General features: G+C 41.8%; 1 protein-coding gene across 2 annotated transcripts; it reads left to right on the top strand.

Annotated features, from left to right (window-relative positions):
- The first annotated feature begins 561 nt into the window (after positions 1 to 561).
- HAPSTR1 (HUWE1 associated protein modifying stress responses) lies at positions 562 to 27,221 on the top strand. Of its 2 annotated transcripts, XR_010934958.1 has the most exons (5): positions 983 to 1,334; positions 1,945 to 2,025; positions 11,681 to 11,956; positions 21,311 to 21,425; positions 24,186 to 24,325. XR_010934958.1 is itself a non-coding variant. In XM_067706656.1 (4 exons), exons 1-4 carry the CDS (start codon positions 1,109 to 1,111, stop codon positions 24,428 to 24,430), a joined length of 828 nt encoding a protein of 275 aa, XP_067562757.1. In that variant the 5' UTR covers positions 562 to 1,108; the 3' UTR covers positions 24,431 to 27,221. The 2 variants fall into 2 exon arrangements, 1 of the variants encoding a protein (XP_067562757.1); XM_067706656.1 differs by lacking the exon at positions 21,311 to 21,425 and having other exon boundaries at positions 562 to 1,334; positions 24,186 to 27,221.
- The last annotated feature ends 112 nt before the right edge of the window (positions 27,222 to 27,333 follow it).

The raw sequence follows: 27,333 nt of genomic DNA, 5'->3' as shown, positions 1-27,333 counted from the left end.
GCAATTCATTCTCTCTCTCTCTCTCTCTCTCTCTCTCTCTCCCCCCTCCCCCTCTCTCTCCCCTCTCCTCTCTCCCCTCCCCCTCCCTGTCTTTCCTCTCTTTCCCTCCCCTCTCTCTCTCTCCCTCCCCCTCCCTTCCTCTCTCGCTCTTTACTTCTCCCTCTCTCTCCCTCCCTCCGTCCCTCTCTCTCCCTCCCTCCGTCCCACTCTCTCCCTCCCCTCCCTCTCTTCCTCTCTCCCTCCCTTCCTCTCTCCCTCCCTCCCCCTCTTTCTCTCCTTCCCTCCCCGTCTTTCTCTCCCTCCCTCCCCCTCTTTCTCTCCCTGCCTCCCCCTGCCTTCCTCTCTCTCTCTCTCTCCCCCCTCCCTCCCTCTCTCTCTCCCTCTCTCTCTCCCCCTCCCCCCTCCCCCCTCCCCCTTAGGTTGGCTCGGACGCAACCACTGTCAGCTCCTCCCCCTCCTTCTCCGTCTTCACCCTTCCTTTCACTCCCTTCCCCTCGCCCTTTGGTTACGTCAGGCGGACACGCCGATGAGCCAATCACGGCGCTGTGTTTAGAGGCCGGCAAGCGGAACCGGTCGGATTGGACCAATAGAAGCCCTCGGATCCGGCGCGCCCCAACCGGGCAGGGGAGCCGGGGCCGAGTGGGCGGTGCTTCCCCGTCAGCATGTGGGCGGGGACCAGCAACCGCAGAGGCGTCGACGACGGCGGCAGCAACGACGACGTTCCTCAGTCTTCGGGGTAGGCTCGGCGGCGCCGGTAGGGCTACGCGGAGCGGTCGGCGGTGGCCTTAGGGAGGCCGCGGCGCCATGGCGGGGCGGTAGACGTGCTCAGGCCGGCGAGGCGAGAGGCGGCGGTGTTCATCCGGTCCGCAGCGCCCTTCGGCAGGGGCCGGGGGTGGGGAAGACTGGGTCGGGGGTTGTCCCGGGCAGCGCGGGGCCGCGGGGCGGGGCTCGCAGGCCGTCGGGGTGCAGGAGGCCTGGGCCGCCGCGAGGAGCCGCCGCAGGCCACTGGGCCCCGCCGCCGGGCCGCTCGACGACGACGCTCCCGCGGGGGCCCCGCCTGAGCAGGACGCGGCCGCGGCGGCTGCGAGGCCGCGGGAGGCCGCGGAGGATGGAGGAGCGGAAGGAGGAGGGCGAGGCCGAGATCCAGGAGCACGGGCCCGAGCACTGGTTCTCCAAGTGGGAGCGGCAGTGCCTGGCCGAGGCCGAGCAGGACGAGCAGTTGCCCCCTGAGCTGCAGGAGGAGGCGGCGGCCGCCGCGCAGCCCGAGCACAAGCAGCAGAAGCTGTGGCACCTCTTCCAGAACTCGGCCACCGCCGTGGCCCAGCTCTACAAAGGTGAGGGCCGCCGCCGCCGCCATTTTGCGCCGCCGCCCCCGCCTCGCGCCCTGCCGTCGGCGGAGAGCCCGGGGAGCGGTTGGCTGGGCTCCGGCCGTCGCAACGCGGCCCCACCGCCCCCTCCTCGCAAGATGGCGCCGCGGGAGGCGGGCCCTCGGGAGCCGGCCGGGGGCCGGCGTGGGGGGCGGCCGGGCTTGGGGCCGCCTGTGGGGCCCTCCCGCTCCTGGGGCCGGGCCGCTGGGTGCCCCCGGGCCGGGGAGGGCAGGGGAGGAGCCCCCGGTCACAAAATGGCGAAGGGAGGCGGCGCGGGGCCCCTATTGTGCTGGAGCCGGCCTCGGGGCGGGGACTGCGCAGGGGTGCCTCCCTCTGCCGCGCATCTGTCCCGGCTGCGCCCGGGGGCCCCGCGGCTCCCCCTCCAGCCCCGCCGCGACCCCTTTCTTGCCCGCTCCCCACCTAGCGCGGGATCCCGGAACCCTTGAACAAAATGGCGAAACCTAATATGGCCGTTCCGGAGTGATTGACGCCCAAATAACATTGCTTTTTCTTTTTTTGTTTTTGTGTGTTTTTTTGTGTTTTTTTGTTTTTTCTCTTTCGTTTCGTCGTTTTTCAGACCGAGTGTGTCAGCAGCCAGGACTTTCTCTTTGGGTTCCCTTCCAAAATGCAGCCACTGCCGTCACCAACCTTTACAAAGGTAAGGACAACTTTGCTGCATTGCTGGCTAAGGGGAAGGGCGGTCTGCGTCAGGGTTTAAGTCCTGCGTTCCTTAGTGCATTGGCCATCTTGACCTGGAGGTATCTCCCGAGTGTTTTCTGCTTCTGAATCCAGCCACTAACTCTCAGTATCTTGCAACTTGAGAATTCTGGCGGTGTGATGTTATATCTAGATAACGGGTTCTCAGCCGGGGGCGTTTGGTCCTCTCACCCCATGGTGATATTTGACAATGTCTGGGGCACTCCAGAGTGTCATCACTGAGAGGAGGCCGCTAACTGTCCTCGGTGCACGAGACAGCCTCTCCACCCCCCAAATGGCAGTAGTGCCGAGGTTGAGAGGCCCAGAGCTCCAGACTGAGATGTGCTTCTTAGGCACCCAGGGAAGAGGAGTGTGTCTCGCACAGAGGTGGGAGGGACAACTTGTTTGTGGAAAAGCACCTCTTGGAATAGTTTTTCTTGAGTTAGGCAATTTCGAGCATGATGGTGGCACAGCATAATTTAAGTGCGTCGAAAACTAGCTAATTGGAGTAATCTGTACGCACATTAACATGCAGATATTTGATGGAGTTGCTCTTCCCTAGCAACTCCATCAAATATTTGCCTTCCAAGCTGCTTTCTGCCTGACGGTACATTGTTGGCAGGAAATCTGATCAGTTTGAGTTGATATCAAGATTTGTGTTTCATGGCAGTGCTTTTCTGCAGTTAATCCCCGCCCCCCACGTGAAGATATGTGAGTAAATGTTCTTGCCCATCGTGTTCTCTCAGCAACAGTGGGTTTAGATTTGTTTTGAAGATTTGGAAATTTGGGTTTGATATTTGGCAAGGTTTCTGTGGGAAAAGGATTTGAATTTGAGTGTTAATTTTAGTAAAAATGTAATTTAAATAAATGCTTTTAAACTGCCAGAAGCTGTTGATAATTGCAGTAGAGCTTTGTGTTTTTCAGAATTATCTAAATAAGGTTGAAACAGGCTGTGGAGTGACTTGATTCTCAGATTCTTATCTGCATAAGAATAAGCCAATTAAGATAGCATTCTTTAGGCAAAAAAAATCCCTTATTTTGGATTTCCTTTTAGACCTTGCAGTTTTTTGGGATGATAATTTGAGAATGTAAACTGAACCTGGTGAATAGAATGTTAATTTCAGGGAATGAGGAGCTAATAATCTAGGCTTACTGAGAAAAGGAAACCTAATGAAGTGGTGCCCCAGTGGTCAGCTTTGATTTTATATAGCTGAGTTCCTTAAATTTTGACTCTAACATTCATTACTGCTTGAGGGTTTTTAACATTCTCTGGAATGGCTCTTGGTTTCACCCAGACAGGGAATTTTGAAATAATACTTCAAACTCATATTTTTGGAAAACTCTGCTGTCTTGGAGTATAATTTACATATAGTAAAATCACCGTTTTAAGGTGTATGGCATGAATTTGACAAACATACATTGTTAGTAAATGGAACATATCTATTCCCCCCACCCCAGGCAACCGCTGATCTGAATTCTGTATATATGGTTTTTGTGTTTCCATAATGTAATAAATAGAACCTTATAGTAGGTAGCCTTTTCTGTTTGGTATCTTCTATCCACTTTTCATAATGTTTTTGAGATTGATCTATTCAGTTCACATTGCAGGTATTAATAAATTGTTAAGTGCTTTTTGTTTTTCTGACTAGTGTTGTGTGTGGAGGTATCACGGTTTATCCATTTCAGGTTTTGCAATTATTTTTTGCTTTAAGGGGAAAGCAACACATAGTTTTAGTCCATCTGTGTGCCACGCTCTTGGACTAGGCCGTAGAAAAATATGAATGTTCTCTGACTTCTCAGTTTTTGGTGCTGTTGTGTGCTCCTGGAATGCATCTCTTTAGGACTGTAGCTGATGGTTTTCTTTAGTGTTAATTCTTCATGTAAAAAAGTGGGCTCAGAAGCTGAACTCTGAAATAATCCCTAATTTGATTTCTTGATTTGAAAATGCTTCTTATAATGTATTAGTTTCCTTTGTTCATGTAATGGAAGACATTAAATTTCTTTTTAAATAAACATGAAGTTCTTGCATTATGCCAAATGCTGGATTGTCAGTCCAACCCTAGCTTTATTTTGTGTCCTATTTCTGTAAAATGAAATATATCCCCTTTTACCTGAGGAATGGTTAATTGTGGTTTGTGGAATTTGGTAGTATAGCAACATTATTCTGTTCCTAGCTGACTCAAGGAAAGTGTGGATAAGCTCTGCAGATCCTCACATTCTTCCTCCTTTTCAGGGTGTGGTCTTCAGAGAACAAGAATGCAGCTGTAGGAATAATTGGGTACCTTAAATAGAACCAATAAAATTAGCAAGGTAGTGTCACAGTGCATGCAGCTGTAAGTAGTGGTAAATTTAGAGTGTTCACGTTCTTATTCAATATCTAAATGTAATTTATGGGGGCGGGGATGGGGGGAGATTTTGGAGGATCCTTGTAAATGGGCAATGCTCTTGCAGTTTGTATGATTAAGCGCTTATCTGACAAGCTAAAGATGGCTCATTTTGCCTCACCCAGCCTGGGGAGAGGTTGGTACTTCTACCAGCTTCCTGATAGCACCTAAGATGAGCACATAGGAAGGTCAGAATTGAGGTAAAAGTCTAGCAGAGGGCCCCTTTTGATGTGGCGTTTTGAAACATTGAACGATGCAGTTGGTTTGGTTGAATGTGGCTGGAGACTTGGAGGAGAGTGAATTGGGGTGTCCTCAGTGTGCACAGAATTTGGCAAAATGGAGTTCCTTTTGCTCCACATAGTAAGTTGAGTCAGACATTGGCATCCTTTTTTGGAAGGGAAGAAAATTCTGATGGCTGGTTTTTGTTTTTACTTTGCTTTGATAAATCTAAAGGAAGTAATGTTTGTTAAATATTCAGTGGTGTTGTGTCCCCTGGCTTAGTACGTTTTCTGTTGTCTGCAGCAAAGGGAGTGAAGTTACTGAGGTGGTTTTAACTAGCCTGGTTGATGCTTATCTGAAAAATGCTTTGTCAAGCTCATCTCTTTCTGCCTCTTAAATACACCTCCCATTTCCTTAGGTGACTGGTTGCAACCTCTTTCCTGACTCCTCATTAGGAAAATAATGAATTCTAAATTCCTTCTACGCTGTGGGGTTACTTGCTCAGTAGAGGCTGGCCGTCCTTTGGAGCCTCGTGGTCAGCGGAGGTGGGCGCTGGGGCCCTGCTTGCTCTGCAGCAGCTGCCTGGGAGCCAGTGCTCACCCACATCCCCCAGAGCCACTTCTCGCTGCTTCTTATTGTCATTTCCCTCAACTTTGTAATATTTTTCTTTTTCGATTTTTGTTTTATGTTAAGCTCCATTTTTTTTTTTGTTGTTGTTTAATGCTAAGCTCCTCCGCATTTTAAAACTGTCTGAAACTTTAGTTGTATACCGACTTCTCCCACATATGTTAAGAGCTTTCTCTTGATACTGTTTATGTTAAAGATGTTTTTGGTTTTCTCCTTGAACAGCATTTGCCCCAAGGTGTGGCTCTAGCGGTACTTGGAGAAGGCCAGCAGCATCATTATCATGGAGTCTTCTGCTAGATTGTTCTAGTTCAGATTTTAGACTGTTACTTTTACTTAGTCGTATGGTCCTGGAGACAGATAATGGAACAAAAAATATTTCACTATTGTAAGCCTTCATTTTCTCAATTGTGAGTAGGAGTAAGTACGCACAACTTAGAGTGCAGGCTCTTAGTGTGTCATGCAATGAGTCTTCAAGCATGGACTGTGTTGGTGGTCAGGTTCTGTTTTTCAGATGATGTTTTTGGCTATGGGCAGTGCTTAAGATGAAGGGAAGAAATTCTTATTTATTTATTTATTTTTATTTCTGTCAGAATAACCTTTGTGGTGTGTCTTCATTTTTCCCTGAAAGGGCTGAAAGTAAATAGAATTGACAGGAGAAAAATAGTGTGATGCCCTTTAAAGTCCTTATTTTTGAGACATCTTGATTCCAGATCCTGTTTATAGTGTGTAGTCACTTCATTGTGCCCTTCTTGGGCTTCTCTGTGAACTGAAAGTGAACGGAACGTACTGAAAATTTTTGGATGAGTGATTGGTGTATAAACAACTGGTCAGAGAAAGCATGTTTTACCTGGAGGCAAATAATGAAATTTCAGGTTATGTTTTGACTTTCTGGAGTTGGTTTGTGACTCTCCTGCTGCAGAAAACTATTGAACTTTGAGAGTGTTCAAAAAACCTTAGTATGGATTGCAGTTGAATACCCTGTTTTATTTTACTAAGCAGCAGCCTCAGTCATTATTAATACCATTTATAGATTTTTTTGTGAATTTTTATAGAAGACTGTCAGTTTCTGATGTGTAACTTCTCTGTAAAAGGATGTTTTAGCTGCAAATAGCAGAAAAGACAAGTCAGGCTGGACATGGATTGGCTGCTCTCTGCCTTGAAGCCTGAAGGTGGGATTGATTGAATCCAGTGGCTCAGGCCTCCCTGCTCTGTAGCTCTCTGTAGTCCATGTGTGGGCCTGCGCATACCAGCTTTGTCATTAGGCTAGTTTCAGTGTTGGCAGCTCACACCTCACAGCTTAGGGTTACTCACGGAAGGTTAGAAGAGCCCAGAAGCTTCTTTCCCAGGAGCTACCAGTAAATGACTTATGTCTCTGGGACAGAATTGGGTCACATGGTTATTCAGAACCAGTATCATAGCCACAGTTTTGGGGTTATGCAGATTTGTTTGGGACTATACCACAAGTTTCATCATCAATTGAGCAAATGTGGAAGAAGCCTTTATTCAGAGCTATCCAAACAAAAACTTGTGAGTACCTTTAGGAAAGGGAGGACGAGGACTGGATGGTAGGGAACCGTGGCCACTCTGATCCTTCCCTGGTTCCTGCTGTTTGTATGTGCTAGGTGAAGATTTAAGTCAGTATGTAAGTTACCTAGAAGTTCGTGTTTATCTTTGGATACCACTTTGTTAGGGAACTTAGAAATTGTTTCCTTAAATCAATTGAAAAAAGAGCTTCCCTGGTGGTCCACTGGCTAAGACTCTGCACTCCCAATGCAGGGGATCCCGGTTCAATCCCTGGTCAGGGAATTAGATCCCACCTGCTGCAACTAAAGATCCTGCATGCCACAATGAAAATCCCACGTGCCTCAACTAAGATCTGACACGGCCAAATAAAATATAAATAAATAAGTAAATATTAAAAAAAAAAACAATTGAAAAGCAGTTTTATTTTGGTCATGACTCATATCTTTCCCTTTTTTAAAAATTTATTATTATTTATTTTTGGTTGCGTTGGGTCTTCGTTGCTGTGTGCAGGCTTTCTCTGGTTGCAGCGAGCGGGGGCTACTTTTCGTTGCGGTGCGTGGGCTTCTCGTTGTGGTGGCTTCTCTTGTTGCGGAGCACAGGCTCTAGGCGCGCGGGCTTCAGTAGTTGTGGCATGTGGGCTCAGTAGTTGTGGCGGACGGGCTTAGTTGTTCTGCGACATGTGGGATTTTCCCGGACCAGGGCTCGAACCCGTTCTCCTGCATTGGCAGTCCTATTCTTAACCACTGTGCCACCAGGGAAGTCCCTAGATATTTGTTTCTAATGAAACAGTTAAAATACATATTTTTTCCAATAGCAGACTAGTTGGTTAGTGCAGATTGAGTTCTAAGTTTAAATGTTTTGTAGTTACTAGTATTCCTTGGAAATGTACCCTGATCTAGCAGTGTGATTTTTCTGGTTTGTGGATCCTCTAAGGAGAATGGGAGATGACTTCTCTATTGTTGAGGAAAAAATCGATTGTAGAAAGAACTTTTGCTATTTAGTAACTTTTTAGGGCAAGGCCCTTTGAGCCTCAGCTCCAATTCCTTGTTTATGAAATTGAGGTATCTGCTTTGGCTAACTCACATAAGGTTAGTAAGTATCAAAAAATTATAGATAGTGAAATCTGATTGTGTTTATGTTTCATGTAAGAAAGTTCTGCATTTGGTCTTCATTTCAGAAATCAATGATTCTTTGCCTACTGCCCCTTGCCAGCAGTGGGAAAATGAGACTAATAAAAATCCCTTGAATTCAATTTCAGCTATTTATATAAAAACAGTTTAAAAAAATATGAAACAAAGATGTCTACTGTGAATTGTATGAATCAGTTTGTTTCTTGAATAAGGAAATGAATGTGTTGTGATTAAAGGTTAGATTGACATTTTGATGCCCTTGGGCTTTGCCTAACCTTCGAGATCATGGCCTTTTTCCACAGTGGCTTTGGCATCAGTAAAAGTGTTGGACACAAGACTGTCCCCACAGTTTTCTTTGCTCTGCATTTCTAGAATTTGGGTGTCTAATTGGAAGGTTCAGGAGTATTCAAAGCAGTCTTTGGCTGAGAGCCTTCTGGAGGCCATCTTTGTGTGTACGTTTATTATTTTACTGGACACTAAATTAACCAGTGATTAAAATCTAGTCTGGTCATTCCTAAGATTCTCCAATGAGCATTTAGATCTCTTCTACTTAGTGCAAGATGTGATAGGAGGGTTTAATTTTCAACCAAGTAACTCTTTAAAGTTCTCAAACATAAGAACTATATTTTAAACTATGTTTTAGTGTCAATATGAGATTCTCTGTTTAAGGAAATAACTGAGATTGGATTAATCTGGGCGGTAAAGTAATTGGATTTGGCTTTCAGGATATGTTAATGGTATAAGACCAAATTATGCCCAGACAGTGCAAAAGCATGTATGTACCCGAAGACCTTAAATGTTAAATCTGCTTTTCTCCTCCTGTACTTCTTAGTCTGTAAAAGTCTGTTTACAAAATACTTGATATTTAGCGTGTTCTTGGTTGGTTGTGTTGTTGAGACTTGTGCAGAATTTTTGAGGTGAAGTGATTGGTCAGTTGCATACATTTTAAAAGAGGTTCACAACTACTTATATAACTGCCTTCCTTCAAAAGTATGAATATTGCGTTTTCCAACTTTGTTCAACTCTGTGATTAAAGCATCAGCCTGTTGCCGATCTGACTTTTGGGCTTTCCTTGTGTCCTCAATAAAAACGAATCAAAGCTCTTCCTCCCAGGATTGTCAGGGTTTTTTTTTTTTTTTTTAAACTGCCTCATCTGGTTCCTTCCCTTTGGCTCTTGAGTTTTGTATCAAGTTCAGCTTTTCTTATTTGCTGTCTGGTTTGCTAGGTGTACATTTACATGCCTGCTTCATCTTACTTTGCACTATCCATGCTTGCTTCGAACTTGTTTCTTGTACCCCTTTCAACTTTTTGTCCCTCTATACTTCCAATTCTGGACCTGCCTCCATTTGGTTCTCGAAAAATAAAATTTCCTGAGTCATTCTTTTTGGAAACAAACTTCTCTGGTTAAGAGCTTGATTTTAACAGCTCTCTTCGGTAGGGCAGCTTTGTAGAAATCTAGTTGCTTGTAGATCCATAACAGTGGACGGTTATCCTCCTTTCTGTGGTCCCATGGGATGGGCTTAGTTTACTCAATGATTTGATTTCTCTTAAAATGTTTCTAGCTCTTTCAGAATCACTTAAGGTCTACATATAACTTTACAAGGTCGTCTTAGAGATTATGCATCCTTTAAGGTTGGCTTCATCTAAGTCTTTAAGACTAAGAGATGGGAAAGCACTGTATTAGCCTCTTAAATGCTATTTACCTTTGAAATGGGGTTCGTGCTTGTTTTGTTTATGATGAAATGAGAAATCAGAACACGTTGATTCACATTGTAACTTGGGCATTCTAGTAGTGAGACACTGGAGAAATTACTTCATTCATGAGTAGCTTTTTCTTTTAGACGTGTTTTTTATTTATTTATTTATTTTGGTTGCACTGGGTCTTAGTTGTGGCAGGCGGGCTCCTTAGCTGTGGCATGCGAAACTGTTAGTTGAGGCATGCACGTGGGATCTAGTTCCCTGATGAGGGATCAAACCCGGGCCCCCTGCATTGGAAGGCGGAGTCTTATTAACCACTGTGCCACCAGGGAAGTCCCACGAGTAGCTTTTTTTATATTTGTAAAATTAGAAAGTTGTGATGGAGTTTAATATTTAAAGAGTACTCCTGTGGGTAACTTCTTTCATTTTTCTTTTTAACTTTTTAGCAATAAGAACTGATCATCTAAGGAATAGGCCTTGTTATAAAGTTCTGTTTGTGCTGCCCTCTTGCCATCTTTTTTAATAATGCAAATTCATGCAGCTTGGGAGCCTCTGTGATGTCTGGATTATTGTCTTTCTGGGACACAGGTCTTCATTCACTGGTTTGCTTATCCTTTCAGCATCTACTTTAGATGTCGCAGACAGAATTAAAATCCAGGTCAGGAAAAGTAAGAGGAATGAAGATATATTGGTGATTTTCCTGTTAGCACAGCAGATCAACTAAAAATAAATTGCAGTGACTTAAGTTTGCAAGTATTAATATTGTTTTCAACTGTGTAAAGCCACTAAAGGGGCAGGCATCATTTTATTGAAAATCTGGGTTCGGTATATACAGGGAGCGGGCAGTATCTACAGGGAGAATAGGAGACCAGTCTGAGAGATTTTAAGACAGGGTCTTTTGGAAGTGGTTATAAGTTACAGAAAACTGTTGGGAGCTGGAAGCAGATTGAAAACGTTCCTGGGAAATGAATGAAGCTTCTTGTTTCCACAGTGCTGTTTGGCTTTGTTGAGCAGTCAATCAGAATTAATTTTCCCTTATTATTTCTAAAATGTTTGCTACTGCTTTTAGTGTGTTTCCAGCTCTTGGTGCTGAACCTGTCAGTAGGAGTACACCTCCGAAATGACATGGTACATGCAAGGTGAGCACCGCCTGAGTGATTTGTTGCGGTGTATAGTCATCTGGTGAATGATGTGAACGCTCCTGTTTAGTTAGAACTCCTGAGAATTCCTTCTTTTCTCAAAGCTTAGTGGTTAAGAACCACAGACTCTGGAACAAAAATTCCAGCTCTTGAATACTGTGGTAGAGTTACTCAGTGTCTGTTTGCTCAGTTGCAATGAGGGGACAGTAGTACTGCTCTCAAGGTATTCGTGTCCCTTTCTTCTCAGGGGAAGCTGGGTATAGTACCAATAAGCATTTAATAATTCACCTATTTAAAAATTTTTTTTTTTTTTGGCGGTACGTGGGCCTCTCACTGTTGTGGCCTCTCCCGTTGCGGAGCACAGGCTCCGGACGCTCAGGCTCAGCGGCCATGGCCCACGGGCCCAGCCGCTCCGTGGCATGTGGGATCCTCCCGGACCAAGGCATGAACCCGCGTACCCTGCATCGGCAGGCGGACTCTTAACCACTGTGCCACCAGGGAAGCCCAATTCACCTATTGTTAGCATTACTAAATAAACTAGCTTGATTAGATTAAGTAAGCTTTTTTAAGGAAATAACATTATTAAAATGGTAATTCGTTTAACAATAAGTAGTCTCTGTTTTTATCTGTTGAGTTTTTTTTTTAAAGAACAAGGCAGAAGCTCTAGGATTATGTGATGTGTTTACTGAATTTAGAACATTATGATTAGGTGTCAGGTATGATATTTTAAACATGAATGAAGTTCAGTTTAATAGATTACTGATAGACTTAAAGAGCCCCATACTTAATGATATTCATTTTGGTGAACTTGTAAAATCGTGGTTTTCTTTAGGAGAGAATGCAGCTTGGCTCTACTGATCATCATGTATCTTCTTCTTATTCTTTTTTCCTAACAGAAAGCGTGGATACCCATCAGCGAAGTTTTGATATTGGAATTCAGATTGGCTATCAGCGACGCAATAAGGATGTGTTGGCTTGGGTTAAAAAGCGCAGAAGAACTATTCGTAGAGAAGATTTGATCAGCTTCCTGTGTGGAAAAGTTCCTCCACCGCGAAACTCTAGAGCTCCCCCAAGACTGACTGTAGTGTCCCCTAACCGAGCTACTTCAACGGAAACTAGCTCATCTGTAGAGACTGATTTGCAACCCTTCCGGGAAGCCATAGCTCTGCATGGTAAAGCCGTTTAAACATATTTCTTTGGAAAAATGGTTAAGAGTGTGCCTGTGGACCCAATTTCACATTTAGGTTTAGGTCCAGATATATTGTCTGTTTTTTGTCTATTCTAGTTACTACTTGCTCTAGAAATGTTTAAATAGAATGTAAGCTAAGAACTTACATGGGCAATTTTTGAATGTTAGCCAGCCTATCCTAAAAAAAATGTTTTTAGAAAGTTAGTTTGAGCTGATTGGTGTTACAATAACAGCATTTTTTGCAACATTGATTAGAATTTATTGCTTTACACACTGATATTGTACATGTTTCCTTACTCTTCTGAGTCAAAGAGGAAGTTCTTGTGTCTTAAGAATACTGTTGCATTTATAATTACCTGGAGAGCCTAGTCAGTTACGGGCAAGTAAGGCAGATAACTGTTGGGCTAGTTCTCATGGGAACTCCCTTTGACACCTTAGGTTATTGAGTGTGCCTGTAGAACCTGAGCGTTGATGACCCAAGAGGGAGTGGACAGATGTAAGAATAATTAAATTGACTTTCCTTATGTCTGTTGTCCCTTAGGGCCTTGCTTTGATAGGAGTGTTAGAGAACAGGTCCATCACCATCTCCCCAGGCCAGACCTGCCATAAAAAGACATTCTTGGCTGAGGGGTTTAAGTATTATTGGAGAAGCCTGGGGTATGTAGTCAGTAAGTTTGTTGTTGCTTGTTCTCTAATACAGGCTTCCAGATAGAACTGGGAGAGGTACTTATAGGACATTCAATACTGCTGTAAAAATAAAACAACAAAATAATAAGACTTGGTTGAAGCCAAGATGAAAACATGGATTGTACAAGTGACTAAACAGAAGTAATTAGTGAGTTAGTTCATGAGTCCTGTTAAAAGTTAACATATTTCTGAGCCATAGTGTAGGTCATCTAAAATAAAATAACCTGGTGATAAAAACTGGGATGTATACAAAGGGCTTCTATATCATCGAAGCTTTAATGCTTACAGAGATTCTTGTTCTCTTTGGCAAACATTGATCCTTTATCTAAAATGCCATTCAGAACATGGGAGTTGGAAAAAGTGTTGTTTTTTTCCCCTCCTGATTGTGAATTTGTTTACGATAAGTTAAAAACACAAAAACATTTTATTGCAAGGAAGTCCATGATGTATGGATGCAGTACATAAGACTGCTTGCTGTTTCTAATGTAGTGGAATAGTTGATGCTGTCAGAAAGTTTGAAACTCAGGCAAAATAGAGATTGATCTGTTCCTACTGAATTAGTTTCACATCTTTTACCATTGTTTGAAAAAAATTACTACAAGTGTACATAGTTTGTCAGATTAATTTTAGTGCATGGTAGTATTTGATGTAGTTGTGTTTTCCTTAAGCATTTTGATTTCCTTTGTCATCAAGTGGATTTATGATTCATTCCATATTTCTCTTGTTGAAGTGTCTTTTTTTCTGTATTATACTCTACTGTAGAAGGTAGTTTTAAGAAACATAAATGCCACTCTTGTTATAAAATCTTAATGCAGTTGTACACATTGTAAAAAGGGCAAGCTAGCAGCCCTCCCCCCTGCAACTACTATATTCTCCACATCCCATTACATTTTCTTAAATTGAGTTTATTCAACTTGTGATTTATTATTTTACTGAACTTTGGGAGTTTTAGTGGTGATGTAGATTTTGGAAGGTACTATTTATAATTTTGACTTATGTTTAAATTGTGAGGGTTTAAAAAAGTTTAATTATAAAGCTATAGAAAAATAACCTTTCCCTTCAATAAACTTATGAAGTAGTGCCAATCCAGAGTACATTGGATTCCTAGGGTTCATAAACTGAATTCATGTAGTTAAAACATGAAGTTGCTATGCAGTAATAGGGCCCCTTGAAAAGAGTACACAGAACATTATATACTGAGTTTTGTGTTATATTGGTTTTAGAGGACATAGCTGTGTTGGGAATGCTAGTCTGACTTGAGTATTTTTAGTAATTTGAATGATTTCTAATAGGGCATTGTTAACTAAATTGTAAAGCAGATTAATGACTAACTTTGTAACCAGGTGTCCTCATGATCTAATTTATTGAATAGCTGTAAATTGAAGTCAAAACTGTTTAGATCTTTTAAAATATGTTTGGAAATTCATCTTAATTAGGGTACATACTGGTCAGAATTTGGTTTTGCATAGAATTTGCTTAGCCAGATCTATGAAATGTGAGGTCAAATTGAAGTTCTTGGGGTTCTACGTTGGAGGGAGAGTCTAATAAATTCATGAAGTTTTGGGGTGCCGGGGGAGACAGGAAAAGAATTGGTATACTGAGGCTGACTTAAATTTATAATCAAAGCAAACATTAGTGTAGGAGTCATATTGATTTATTCTTATCCATAAGCAACCTCATGTCCTTAAAAGAGAGGACAGGGCTTCCCTGGTGGTGCAGTGGTTGAGAGTCCGCCTGCCGATGCAGGGGACACAGGTTCGTGCCCCGGTCTGGGAGGATCCCACATGTCGCAGAGCGGCTGGGCCCGTGAGCCATGGTCGCTGAGCCTGTGTGTCTGGAGCCTGTGCTCCGCAACGGGAGAGGCCACAACAGTGAAAGGCCTGCGTACAGCAAAAAAAAAAAAAAAAAAAAGAGGACAGTTACCCCTGTAATTTTTTCTTTTTTTCTTTATCGGCTCACTTCCAACAAATGCCACCCATATGTGCTATATGTTCTTTATATGAAGACAGATGGCCAAGATATAAGATAATTGTAGAGTTTTTCATGTAGACAGTGAGGGTGTGATGATAAGATCCTTTGATCAGTACCCTCATGAGCCTTACATTTAAGTATTGCAATTAAAAGTACATCAATTAATGATTATCAAACAGTTTCAATCAAAACTGTCAACTAATGGTTATGGAGGTTTAAGGAATATAATCCAGTGCTTTATTTTGGCACTTGTTTGCAACATATGTTGTTTATTTTCTGTGTAACATGGTATCTCCTTATCTGGATGCTAAACTCACCAGAGAAATCAAGGAAATGTATATGCATGTGCTAAATTGATCTCTGTCCTTTCCTTATTCATCCTTGTCTTAAAATAACATTATCAAAAATTTACTGAGAACTGAATTAATAGCTGGCACCTTGTTTTTATGTAAACAAATTTCAGATAGACCAAAAATCATCTGGACCATTTTGTGGTTCCCTGCCTGCCTTTCTGATTATTCCTCTCTTAGTCATCCTTTCTCTTCTAGAGACTTTTATTGTCTTCTCTTTAGGCTACTTTGACCTCTGACCTTTCAGTGACTTAGGTTACATTCCCCAGGGTTTAGCCTTTAGCCACCTTCTCCTGCAATCCCTTTAAGGGCCATTTCAGTCTTAATTTACAAAATTGGTCCTTATAGTTTAGACCCTCTCTCCTGACTGCTAAAGACGTATGCCCCATTGTCCCCTGGTGGACATCTTCACCAGGATGTCCTGTAGGTGTTCAGAGCGGACTCATCTAGCCTCAACAACAGCAAAAACAGGTCTTTTCTGTTTTTGTGACCTTGCCACTCAGCAGATGCGTACGTAGCAGAGTCTGTGCAGTTTCTAGGGAATATATGATTGAATAGGGTGCTTCCTTTTCTGTTGAGGCCAATGCATACTTGGATGATTTATTTTGATGTTATATGTAAGGTGTTCTGGGGTCAGAAAAGGACATTTCACAGTGCGGCCTGGCCATGGGTTCAGAGAAGGCTATTCTGGAGGAGGTGAGTTCTGGGCGCTTGGAATAATCTCCTTCCTGCTCTTGCTTCCCAGTCCTGAGTTGACCCATTCACCAGTCCCTCTTTCCTGGGACCACTGGAGTGATCTTTTTGATCTTGTTGCTTCACTGAAAAATAACCTTTGTATCCCTGTGTCCTCTAGGGTGAAGTCTGAACTGAGCACAACATTGTAAGACCCTTGTGGTTTGATCTGACCTTGGGTCAGATATCTTAGCTATACCGTGTAATCTTTTGAATACCTTCATGCTCTTTTCTAAGGTTTTCTTCTGCCTGTTCATCTCTTCAGACAGATCGAACATCTGTGACGAAGCTTTCCTTCAGTTCCCCCGATTTTCTCCAACCTTCCCTGAGCTGTGTGTCTGCTCTCCCCTTTTGCTTTGCTTCCATAGCTATCCCTTCCCATAGACTGGGGCTACAGTGGTGCAGGGACCGTGTCTTGGAGCTTCTGGCTTTAACAGAACCTGGCATAGATGTGTTCTGAGCTTAACACAGGGATTCAGAGGTCTGCTAAGTCAACGCAGTGGGGGCAGAGAACCTTTCCAAAGAGTTGAGGCTTATAGATCCCCAGGTGACTGCAGTATGAGGAGGGTGAGGAGAATGGAGAACAGAGCCGGGTGTATCTTAGTGCTGCAAAGTCAGCTCTTCACACTGAACAACTGAGTCTTGGAGTGGGACCTGAGGGTGATGTACCTTTAGAGCGGTTCTTTCAGTGTTTACTTCACGTCAGCGTCCTGCTGAGGAGGGTCTCATTTAAAACTAATACTTCCCCTGGATTAATGCCGTTTTATTGATGAAGAAGGCTTATTTGGCTAAATAAAATAGACCAGGTCAGTAAATGGTAGAACAGATATTCCAGATCTGTCTGGTTCCCCAATTCAGTACCTCTACATGTGTACATTTGGGGTTTCTTCCCCCCCACCCCCCTTAGTAGGGCTGGTGGATGGCATGGGAAAGGTCTCTAGGCTTGTTTTTCTTCCCTAAAGACATCAGACTATATACATAAGTTTGGTATTTCTTGCTGGGGTTTTTCCCCATAAGTGAATCTGGATAAGTAGGCTTGAAGATGAATGGCTTTAACCTGTATTTCTGGTTCATTTTAGCAGGAAGAGTATTTAGGCTTTGTACATAGGCTGCATTCCCAGCATGACCTTGGGCAAGATGGCTAATGTCTCCAAGGCAGTCTCCTCTGAAAAGGAGATACATAAAGTGAGAAGCAGAGTACCCACCCTTAAACAAAGTGTTTTTTGCCTTGAGAGGAGGAGGACTTCTGCTTAGTTCTAAGTCCTGAGTGCCTTCTTTGCCTCTGGATAGCATTACTGCAAAAACAGACCTGGAGGTCAGGTGGCCTTTGAGGATACTTTTTCTCCCTTTTCAGGAAGGGTGGCTTTTTAAATTGCAGATAATCATTGCAGAGGAAGGGATAATTTAAAACTTAGTGTTAACTACCTACTTATATTACTTGCTGAGATCTTGAGCTTCTTTTATGTTGGTATAAACTGGTGAAGTTGAATGTTCTCTCTGTCTACTGGATGAAGAGATTCTGAGCTGACTTGCCCAAGCTAGTGCTGTGTCTAGAAAGCCTTAGATTGAAATCTGGTTTCCTCATTTTGGGTTCTGTTTGTCATCATAGGGATTAGGTAAAAAGGGTCCAGAGCTAGAATGGGGCATATATGTGGAAGATAGAGACCTGGATGGGAAAGTAAGCTGGGTGCCAAGTCAGACTTCACTCATTTGCTAACTTTATTAAAAACCTGCTCTCAGTCATTTCATAGGTGGACTTTGTAGGTTTTTGGCCCTGGTTCAGACTGTTCCATAAAAATTGGAGACACTTGGTTTTATTGGTAGTTCTAAAAGTCATTTTGATGGCATTCTCTTGACTGTAGTACAGGGAACTAAAACCCCATTGGGACTGGGTTGACCCTCTGTAAAATTCATCAGTTCACACAGGGTCTGGGTGTTAAAACTAGTCACTGGTGGGAGCCATTGCTGTCATTGGCATTTGGCTTTAAGATATCTCCTTGCTCAAGTTCAAGTTCCTTTTGTGTTTAAACAACAAAAGTTTAAAAAAGACAGTGGGCTGCTACATTTGTAAGTACTGAAAGGGTCTTAGGCAAATGCAGGTAGTCTAGCCTTTAATATGATATTGGAGAATTTCCCCCGAAAAAGGAAAGTAACAAAAGAAAACGTTTTTGTTTTGTTTGTCTGTTTTTGAGAAAACACTGTGTGTGTTAAAAGATAGCTTTTTTAGCGAGGGTTAAAATCTGAAGCTTTTTAGTCTGGAAACTGTGTGTGTGTGTGTGTGTGTGTGTGTGTGTCTGGCTGTGGTGTTATGAGTTCTGATTTCTGCAATTAAAATCCTTCTGTGGAAGGTGTGGTCATTTAAAAATGCAAGTGTATCTTGTCATTCTGTAGCCTTTCCTATTGCCCAACATTTACTGGACACAGTAAACAGCCAAGCATTCTATTTATTAGAGGCTAGTGATAGGGTCAGGTAATACAAAGATGAACCATATAATCTCTCAAGGAGTTTCTAGCCTAATAGAATTGTACTATTAGTTTGAAACATAATCCCAGGCAATCAGATTGAGGCACAGTGCCATCACTTTAGGAGTTACTAGGCTCTATATCTGGCCTCTCTTTTGTCTAACAAAGTCTTTTTCTGGCATATGTGGTGATCCTTAGTCTCTTAAATCATTAAATTGCTTGAAAAGTTTCTTGGATCTGGAGAGACTGGGTATAGGGCCATATAAGAAAAATGCATTCATTTGATACCATATTCAGGGGTGTAAGGTCAGGTAGGAATTTTTACTTTAGAAAAAAATGTAAGGCAGATTCTGAATTTGTCATAAAATGGATCCCTTCTTCTAGAGTTTTGGAAAGCTGTGAATTTAGGCAGCATGGACCAATAGGATTTTCTTGCTCCTTCGAGCCACAGGTTTTGTAGCTTTTGTTATTTTTTCAGAACATTCTTTGGCCTGTGTGTAGTAGAGAAGTTACCAAATTTCGGTGAGAACAAATCTTCCTGATAAAATTGAGATCTGTACATTTAAGAAGAAATTTGATTATTTATGCTTGGTTCTGTATCTCTCCCCTTTTCTATCACTCTTCATTCCTTCTGTTGATAAAGCTAAATATATAGAAACAAACATTGACAGCCACACAGATACTTAGGTTAAGTGCTTTTAAACCAATGGTACAGTATGAAAGAAACTTCTTGGCAATTTTCTGTTGTAGAGAATTAATTAGAACTGACCTGTGGGGATTTATATCCAACCACCTTTCAAAATCCCTTTTCCTCCTCTTGCCCACACTCCTAGCACAATGTGTGGAACACAGTAGATTCTTAATAAATGCTTGTTGAATGTTGCATTCTGCATCTTCTTGAAATAACAGAACTGTCAATAGTCATTTAACAGTAAAATGTTTTAAAAACTTATTTGGAAATTAAGATGTAAGAGATTAATGCACCAAAAGCAAATCTCATCTCTTAATTGCTTAAGATTGATTATTTCAAGTAACCTTCTTTAATGGAAACTCTTGTGAAGGCTGGAATTTTTAAATTATACCCTTTGTTCAGACCAGCCTCTGAGAACAAGAACAATTAAGGCAATTAAGATAGCATTAAATTTTTGATGAAAAGTTGGCATTTTCTGTATATTAAGATTAGATATTAGCTACTGAAGTTTCTGTGGGTAGGACTTAACTAAAGCTTCCAACATTAATAATACAAAACTGTTATGAATTTGCAGTAAAATTTTCTTGGACATTTTTTTCATTGAGGTGAAGTCCATGTAGCCATGCCTCAAAGCCAGTTTACTCACCTAGTACTTCCTTAATAATCCATTGGTAGTTTAACATTTAAGTTTTATTTTTTTCACTAGTTTTCTGATTTATAAATATTAATTTCTTGGAAAATTTGAAAATTTCCAAAAAGTAAAAAATCCAGTATCTTGTTTTCCAACTATACAGAGATAACTGCAGTTAAATGTTTGGTGCATTTTCTTCCAGTCTTTTTTTTCAATGTATAAATATTAAAATTATTTCATAGTTGAGATCATGCTGCGTATATGGTACTGTATCTTGCTTTTTTCATTTTAACGTCGTGAGCATTTTTCCCATGGCATTAAAACTGTCTTTGAAAAATTGAAAGCATTTTGGGCTGTCAGCATAACTGAAAATGTTTTCTTGGTGTGACACATGTATCTTTGTAATTGGTTTGATTTAGTGTGCTTTACTTCAATAAAAGTTCAGTATTACAATTTACAGATTGGGGTGGGGAGTGGTATCTACTTCAAATTACCCAAATCTTCCTAGTAGAATTCACTTTTCCAGGATTGAACTCCTCCCCTGGTGCACTTAAAACACGACATTTACACACAAGTGCTTGCTTGCTTAAAACCTCAGAATACAACTTTGTGCAAAGGGAGTGTATGTCCATTTGATTAGTGCATTTCATTTCAAATGCAAGAATGCCTGTTTCTTAGGGTTCCCAGTCAGAATGTTAATCACTTTGTCCAAGTTGTGGGGATTTCACATCCCCCTTCTGCCGGAGATGAGAGAGCTGGTGGCGCAGACCTGCAGAGGGTCCTGGACCTGTGCTGAGTGGAACCACAGTAAACAGTCTGCCTTGTCTCCTCCAGGGCGAGTCTCGAGGCTCGCAGGTGCTGAAGGGGGCTGGGAGGCCAGCAGAAAGGGTAGAGGCGGCCTCTAGGTCACTTCCAGGGCTGCCGGATGGAGGAAGGGAGGCTGGCTGGGCTCTGCATTTGCTCTTTCTGTGTGACCTAACTATGTGCTGGTAAACTGGAATTATATGTAATTAATTCTGAAAACAGGATTTTCTTATGACCCTAAGCATGACCTTGGTATGAAAATAATAGTTCTGTGCTACTTTTTAACAATTTGCCATGTAACCTAGATTCCTATAACTTGGACTGTAACTTTGTTTTAGCTCATGTGGGAGCTTTCTTTTCAAAGTATGATTAAATCCTCTTGATCTTTTTTCCACCCCTGCACTAATCCTTTAAAATGAATGCAGAAACTTTTAAAACTGATAAGTTTATCTTGTATTAAGCAATGGAGACTTCTCTGTCTAATCATACTACTTGTTCTACTGCTTTTTGTCAATTGATATTCCCATAGCCCTTTTGAAAAAGTGTGTTTTTGGTAGAAATTAAGTTGTATGCCCTTGGGCCATACAACTTAGTTTTTAGTTCTGAAGCATGTTTAGATTCTCTGTACTTGTATAGGCCTGATTGTTCATGTGGCTTAGCTAAGGTTTCCTAAAGCATCTTCTAGTAGCTGTCATTGGTTTATAAAATAAAATTTGGGTTGTTTAAAATATATATTTTTTGGTTGTTAATCTTAATTTTTTTTTGACACTTGTGAAAAGTCTTTTGGGGGAAGATTAGATAGTTAAACTTTGAAAAGAATTTTCACTGCTGAGAGTAGATAATAATAAATAGGTAATGTTGCACATTGTGATTTTGCTTTAGCTGTCAAACTAAGCCCAGAGTCATACACCCAACAGAAAAAAGATTATGGTTTTCTGGAAGTTACTGGGGAATTTTCAAATTGACCAAATTGATGTTTAATCTCTCTTCTTTTTTCATGGAGGATAGCAGTTGAAGGATTTGCTTGAGGTGCCTCTTCACTTCTGATGGAGCGTTTTGAGCCTTGGGTGTTAAACATACAGCTACGTGGCTCCTACATTAACAAGAGGGGCATTGGAGCAGGGTTTGTTGAGTTCTTTTTTGGGTATTGAATGCTTAGGGGATCCTGAGTTTAATTATTGAAGTAGCCCGGTTTATTGCTGAGGGCCCACATTTTGCAGCATAATTACCGTAGAATCTCCCGCATTATGAAACAGGTATGAAAAGGTGGTCTCAAGTACACAGACACCTTTCAGTATGTTAGAGGCTGCGAGATTAGGAAAAAAGGCACAGCTCTCCCCTCAAGGAGTTTACAGTCTTGGTGGAGAACTTAAAAACAGAAAAAGAAAAAACCAAACCCAGCAAGTTGAGAATAATTGAGTTTTAACTTCATGGCAAAGATTTAAGTGAAGAGAGCCACCTGGGTATATATTTCCTGGCTTTGGAGAGGTGAATAAACATCAACAGCTTTGGATTTCAGAGTGACGGGTAGGGCTCTGAAGCATTCTGTTATGTGCCAGGCACTGTGTTCATGAGATACAGATGTAAAGACACAGTGTCTATAGGAAGAGATGAGCAATGGTGCTATGCTATGTGAAATCAGCCCGAGGCGTTTCTTTCCCTTCTCTTTAACTTTTAATAAAGTTGTGTGGGCCGGGGAAGAAGCAGCGTGGTTTTTTTCTGAAGATGTTCGGTTTGAGAGGGCCAACAGGCAGTTAGAAATATGGATGGGCCCTTGATCTCAGGAAAAATGTCTGCTCCTGTGGCACGGATGTGGAAAATGATGCCTGTGGGTAAGCTAAGAGGCCAAGGCTCTCACCTGGGTGACATCAGCCTGTGAGGGGCAGAAGAGAAGCCTGCAAAGGCCAGTGAGGAAGGAGCAGGCAGGCTGGAGAACAGCAAAGAGGAGAGTTTCTAAGGAGAGGGAGGAGAACCAGGAAAGTAGCCCCAGACTGGGAGGCGGTGCTGGAGGAACTTGGGCCTCAGGCAGTGGGGAGCAGATGTTGGGAGGCAGGTGCAGCCTGGGCCATTTTTAGGAACTGCAGATAAGTTGATATTGGCAGTGCATGATTATTAAGCCTTAGGATGGGAGTGAAGAGGGCAGAAGGGAGAGTTAGCTTTAGCTGCTCAGAGACAGACCTGCGAGGCAGGCCGGGCCCTAGGTCCTGAGGCTGAAATAATTTAGGCTCGAAGAGGTGGGTAGCATAACATGAGTAGGAATTTAGATTCTGTTTGTCTTGGGTCCCAGCTCTTGCTTACTAGCTCTGTGACCTTGAGTGCGTTGCTCAGCCTTTTAACCTCGGCTTTTCATTGGCAAAAAAGATAGCACAAATATAGGCTGAGTTTGAGGATGAAATTAAAAAGTGCTTATTAATACAGTGCCTGACATAGGAAGTATTCCAGTATTAGTGCTTTTATTTATTTTTAATAGGCACTAGCCTTGGAAATGAGTGAGATCAGATTTCCTCTGGCCACCGGGGAAGGGAGAGAGGATGCATCTTCTACAGGGAGAGCAGTGAGGGGACTGGTTGGTTCCTAGCGTAGGGAGTTGAGAGCAGTTTAGAAAGGAGGTGTGGACTGCAGAACTTGATCAGCATGTATGGGAGGTGGTTGAGGCCAAGGGTTTGGGAATGTTCACAGTATTTGTAGAGTGAGAACAATGTCAAAGGGAATTTAATAGCTTTGGTGTGGTAGGAAGCAGAGAATCCTTTTTCAACTTAATGTTCAAATTTAAAGTACATTTATGGAGTAAATGAGAATGGGCCCCTACGAAACCAACCTCTAAGCTTACTTTAAGGTACAGGTCCTATTCTTGGGAAACACTGATTATACTAGATCATATCAGTTTAGTCAAGCACTAACAAAATCCATATATGAGGCTAGGATAGCCCAAGGGGGAGTCCGTAAGAAGGAAAATCTACAGGCGGTGATGTCAGGTTATTAAATTAAATGCTGTGGTTTGTTTTCAGGCCTCTCATGCCTTTCACAGGTGTATCCTGAACATTTAGAAGCAGAACATACAATGGCCTCCTTTAACTGTTCAGGGGTCTAAGGAATGAGTGTCTGACCATGAGTGCTGGAATACTCTGGATTTAGTAACTCTTAACCTTGAAGGCAAGGCAGCAGGATTTTTTATACCACCCTTGTTCTCCCGCCCCCCGAAGGATTAGAGATGATGCTGAGTGAGGCTGCCCTAAGGGGTATATACCAAGTATAGTGTAGTCCAGACCTTGGGGTGATCATATTGCCTGATTTGTCCAGGGCAGAATCACTTTGTATTTGATGTCCCAGGATCATTTTTAATAGTGACCCTTTTTCATGTTCAGTAGTGTACTGTTTTAGATGCTAAATTAAAAAGTCGCCTTATCTATAGAAATGTCAGAATAAGCCCACTCAGGTCTGCAAGTGACTGCATGCTCCCCTGTTTGCACACACACACAGCACAGGGATCTATTGGAACGGTGACTTTGTATAACCCAAATCTTCTCCTGTTTAAAGCAAGCACCTCCTTCCTCAGCTCTAAGTTACCTATAGTCCGTACCTAGTAGAGTAGATGGCAGGATTTCATAATGGAGTTGTACACCTAGCATGGTGCCTGCCGCATAAGCTTCCAGTAATTGGTAGTAACCGATATTGTAAATATTGGTAGTATTACCAGTGAACATTTCCTATGTCAAAGCCAGATGATTCGTTCTTCCAGGAAAAAACTGCTGCCCGGTGACCCCCTTGCAAGGAAAATAGGCAGACATCCTTTGACACTATGACGACGTTGAAAGTAAAGTTGGGTTGCTTTCAAGAGGGTTAAATAATCGAGCAACTCTAAAACCTTTTTTCTTCTTCCTAGGTCTTAGTGGTGCAATGGCTAGTATAAGCGTGCGTTCGAGTACCCCAGGCTCTCCTACACATGTAAGCAGTGGATCGAATGCTAGTCGAAGGAGAAATGGACTCCATGATGTCGATTTGAACACTTTCATATCAGAAGAAATGGCACTCCACTTGGACAATGGTGGAACTAGAAAGCGTACCTCAGCCCAGTGTGGCGATGTCATTACAGACTCACCAACCCATAAACGCAACAGAATGATCTAAACTGCAAACATTTTCACACCCACCATGCTGCTTGAAAGCCACTTGATCCTCAACATATACTATTATTGCAAAGGAAACATGAGGCCATCTTCCCTTGTTCACTGTTTAAGACAAGTGAATTCTATAGTGGTTGCCATAAAAGGAAGTTCTAGGTATTTACAGTAGATGCCTCTTGTAACTATGGCTTTCTTAAAACTATAGTCCTAGCAGAGGACATCAGATATCGTGTAGTCGTTAGCAAGATCATCATAGGCAAACATATATCCGTTTCAAGGCTAAAAGTGACCTTAACTGTATTTATTCTCAAAGGGAAAGGAAGTATCAGATGTTTATTTGGTTATAGAACGCTTTTTTGGGGGGGGGGGGGCTCCATTTCCTGTGTGTTGAGTATTTTGCTTCAACAGTATTGCCAGGTTCCTAAAATTGTCTAAAACACGTGATTTGGCTTCCTCGTCAAATCGCCAGGCTTCCATTTTTGCAGCAGCACTGTACCATGCACCTGGTTTCTCTCTAGTAACAGTGTGCAACTTCTGATTATTGAACTGTGCCCTATTTTTAGTTTTCAAAGCAGTTTCTAATTCTGGTGATTGTGTGATGTAAAGAGGTGCTATGATGGTCATGCAATTAATACTTAATATCAAATCAATACACAACTTTATTGGATTCACTTTGTGTGTGTTAGTGCTCTAAAAGTAGCAATATTATTAAATTGCCCCCAGATTAACCTTGTAGGATTGAAATACTCATTTTTAAGACAAGTACTACTTCCCATGCAGGGTACTGTCCTTATGGTAAATGTAAACATGTAGACTGCATTCATGGTGACCTAAAGTAGAGAGGTCATGAACTTCATGGGCTTCCTTTTTGGTTCAGTATTAGTGAGAGCGAGATGGATGGTGGGAGGGTAGGTATTCTAGTCTGTTATATTCTGTTTAACATTTTTCATGAATGTTCTACTTTGTGCAGTTTCCATTGGAATGGGTGGAAGATAAAGGTCTTTTATCTGCTAATAATGTGATCACACCTTAAATAGCAAAACCCAACTCTCCAATCCCTCTCCTATAAAGTGCAGTTTGGAATCTCATTCTGGAAAAGATGGAATCGCATGGAGGTTCTCTAGATGTTAGGTAGACTTAAATAAAAGTTCTCAATAGATTCCTCTTTTGAGTAAACATAAGACCTCTTGTACCTACAATGTTTTAGAGCATGTTTCATCTTCATTTTTAATATCTTGAACTGAATGATAGTCTTTTTTTAGATGAAGAACTGATGTCAGCCTGCCAGGTACTGTAATTTATTCTATCATATTATTATAAATGTATCAAGTAGGACAGTGAAAATGTTTCCTTGCAAACTTGTAGCTCAGTATCAGTTACTTTGTTTTTATCCTTAAAAGACCATTACAAATCAGTGTAAGGGTTTTTCCAGTAATTACTCACAGCACTTTGTTAAAGTTTGCAATTTCTTCAGCCATTTAATAATCTTTCTGTGAAGAAACTTTGCTAAGTTAACCATAATATTCATTGGGTGGGATGTGAATGTAATGTGTGAACTGAAGAAGTTCTGTATTCACTATAGATACAGCCCTTATTTAAAAAAAAGTCAATTCCATACTAAACCTAGGAATGAAAGTGAGGCATTTCTAAATTTTTGCAAAAGTGGATCATTTTTTTTGTTTGAATATGATAGGAAGAATTATAGCAATGTATCATTTTACCGGAAACGGGTGAGCCTATGTATTATGAATACTTTCAGGCTTCCCTTTGGAATATATCAAGAAATGAATCTGGAGTTATCTTTGTTTTTCTATCGTAAATTTAGATTCTGGAATTGGGTTTGGTGGTGTGAAGCATTGCTCACAAGCAGCCAGAACTCCTCTTCCTAAAGGATTTTGAGGCTGAGGAACACATATTTAATCTCCCCTTTATGCCTTGGTTCTAGTTCCTCTTTCCAAGTTAGTAACAACAAAAAAATTTTTTTTGGTGGTTTTTGTTTTAGTTGGTGCTCTGAAGCTTAATCTCAATACCCTTTACTCTCGATTGTCAAATTTTGATAAAACATGTGCCATTTTCTTTGGTAAGAGAAAGCAGGTCTTCATGTCTGCCAGAACACAATTTATATATCTTATTGGCTCCATTAAACTTTTTGAAAACTTTAGCATTTGTTACTTTTTTCCATTGCATTTAATTCTAAATGCTCTGTCACCCAGCAGTAACTCTTCCCCCCATCTCCGTCCCGTTGCTCTCCTGTGCCACCCGAGCACAGAATAAACCAAGACCTAGGAGTAGAAAGGGAAATGATTTCTCTTAGGAAAACTTAGTTCTGACTGCTAGATTTTTGCAGCCTTTCTTTGTGCCATTTTAGATGCAAAACAAATCATGGAAGATTGCATATTTGTGTGATACTTTTTAATGTTGGGTTTTTTTTTTTTTTCCTTCAGTCTTTTGAGAACAGTGTAGGCTGACAGTTTACTTTGGGGGGACAGAACCTCTTTTCATCTTAAGCTAGATTCTCTGATTCTTTTAGACGTCATAGCTCATGAGTTCTGTTCCTGTTACCCTAACTTGGCATGAGTGGGTTGAGTTATCCTTAAGCTGCAGTGTTCTGAGCATGGCTGAAGCATTAAAAACTTAAGTATATAATGTTTGGTATTTTATAGAGCAAAATTAATGGAAAGCATTTGGCTGAATCTCAAGACCTGCAGTCAAATTCTTCAATGTGGTTTACCCAACTGGAGTAGTGGTACACACCTTAAATCATTCAATGAATAAATAATTAAAAAAAAAAAAAACTATGGGGCTTGTCTGCAGTTTTGTTTTGGTCATCACATCTGAACAACTTTGACATAATCAGATGAAGTTCAGGCTTAAAAAATAACTAGCCGAAATATTTTTCCCAAGGGC

This window comes from Pseudorca crassidens, chromosome 15 (assembly GCF_039906515.1).
Source record: "Pseudorca crassidens isolate mPseCra1 chromosome 15, mPseCra1.hap1, whole genome shotgun sequence".
NCBI classification, from domain to species: domain Eukaryota; kingdom Metazoa; phylum Chordata; class Mammalia; order Artiodactyla; family Delphinidae; genus Pseudorca; species Pseudorca crassidens.
This window is presented reverse-complemented; position numbering and strand designations above follow the sequence as displayed.

Bases quoted from the DNA above. Each gene is read 5' to 3' on its own strand.
- HAPSTR1 (XM_067706656.1), top strand. From the start codon at position 1,109: ATGGAGGAGCGGAAGGAGGAGGGCGAGGCCGAGATCCAGGAGCACGGG. The intron at 1,335-1,944 runs GTGAGGGCCGCC...GTCGTTTTTCAG, and splicing joins CGTGGCCCAGCTCTACAAAG to ACCGAGTGTGTCAGCAGCCA. The intron at 2,026-11,680 runs GTAAGGACAACT...TTTTCCTAACAG, and splicing joins CGTCACCAACCTTTACAAAG to AAAGCGTGGATACCCATCAG.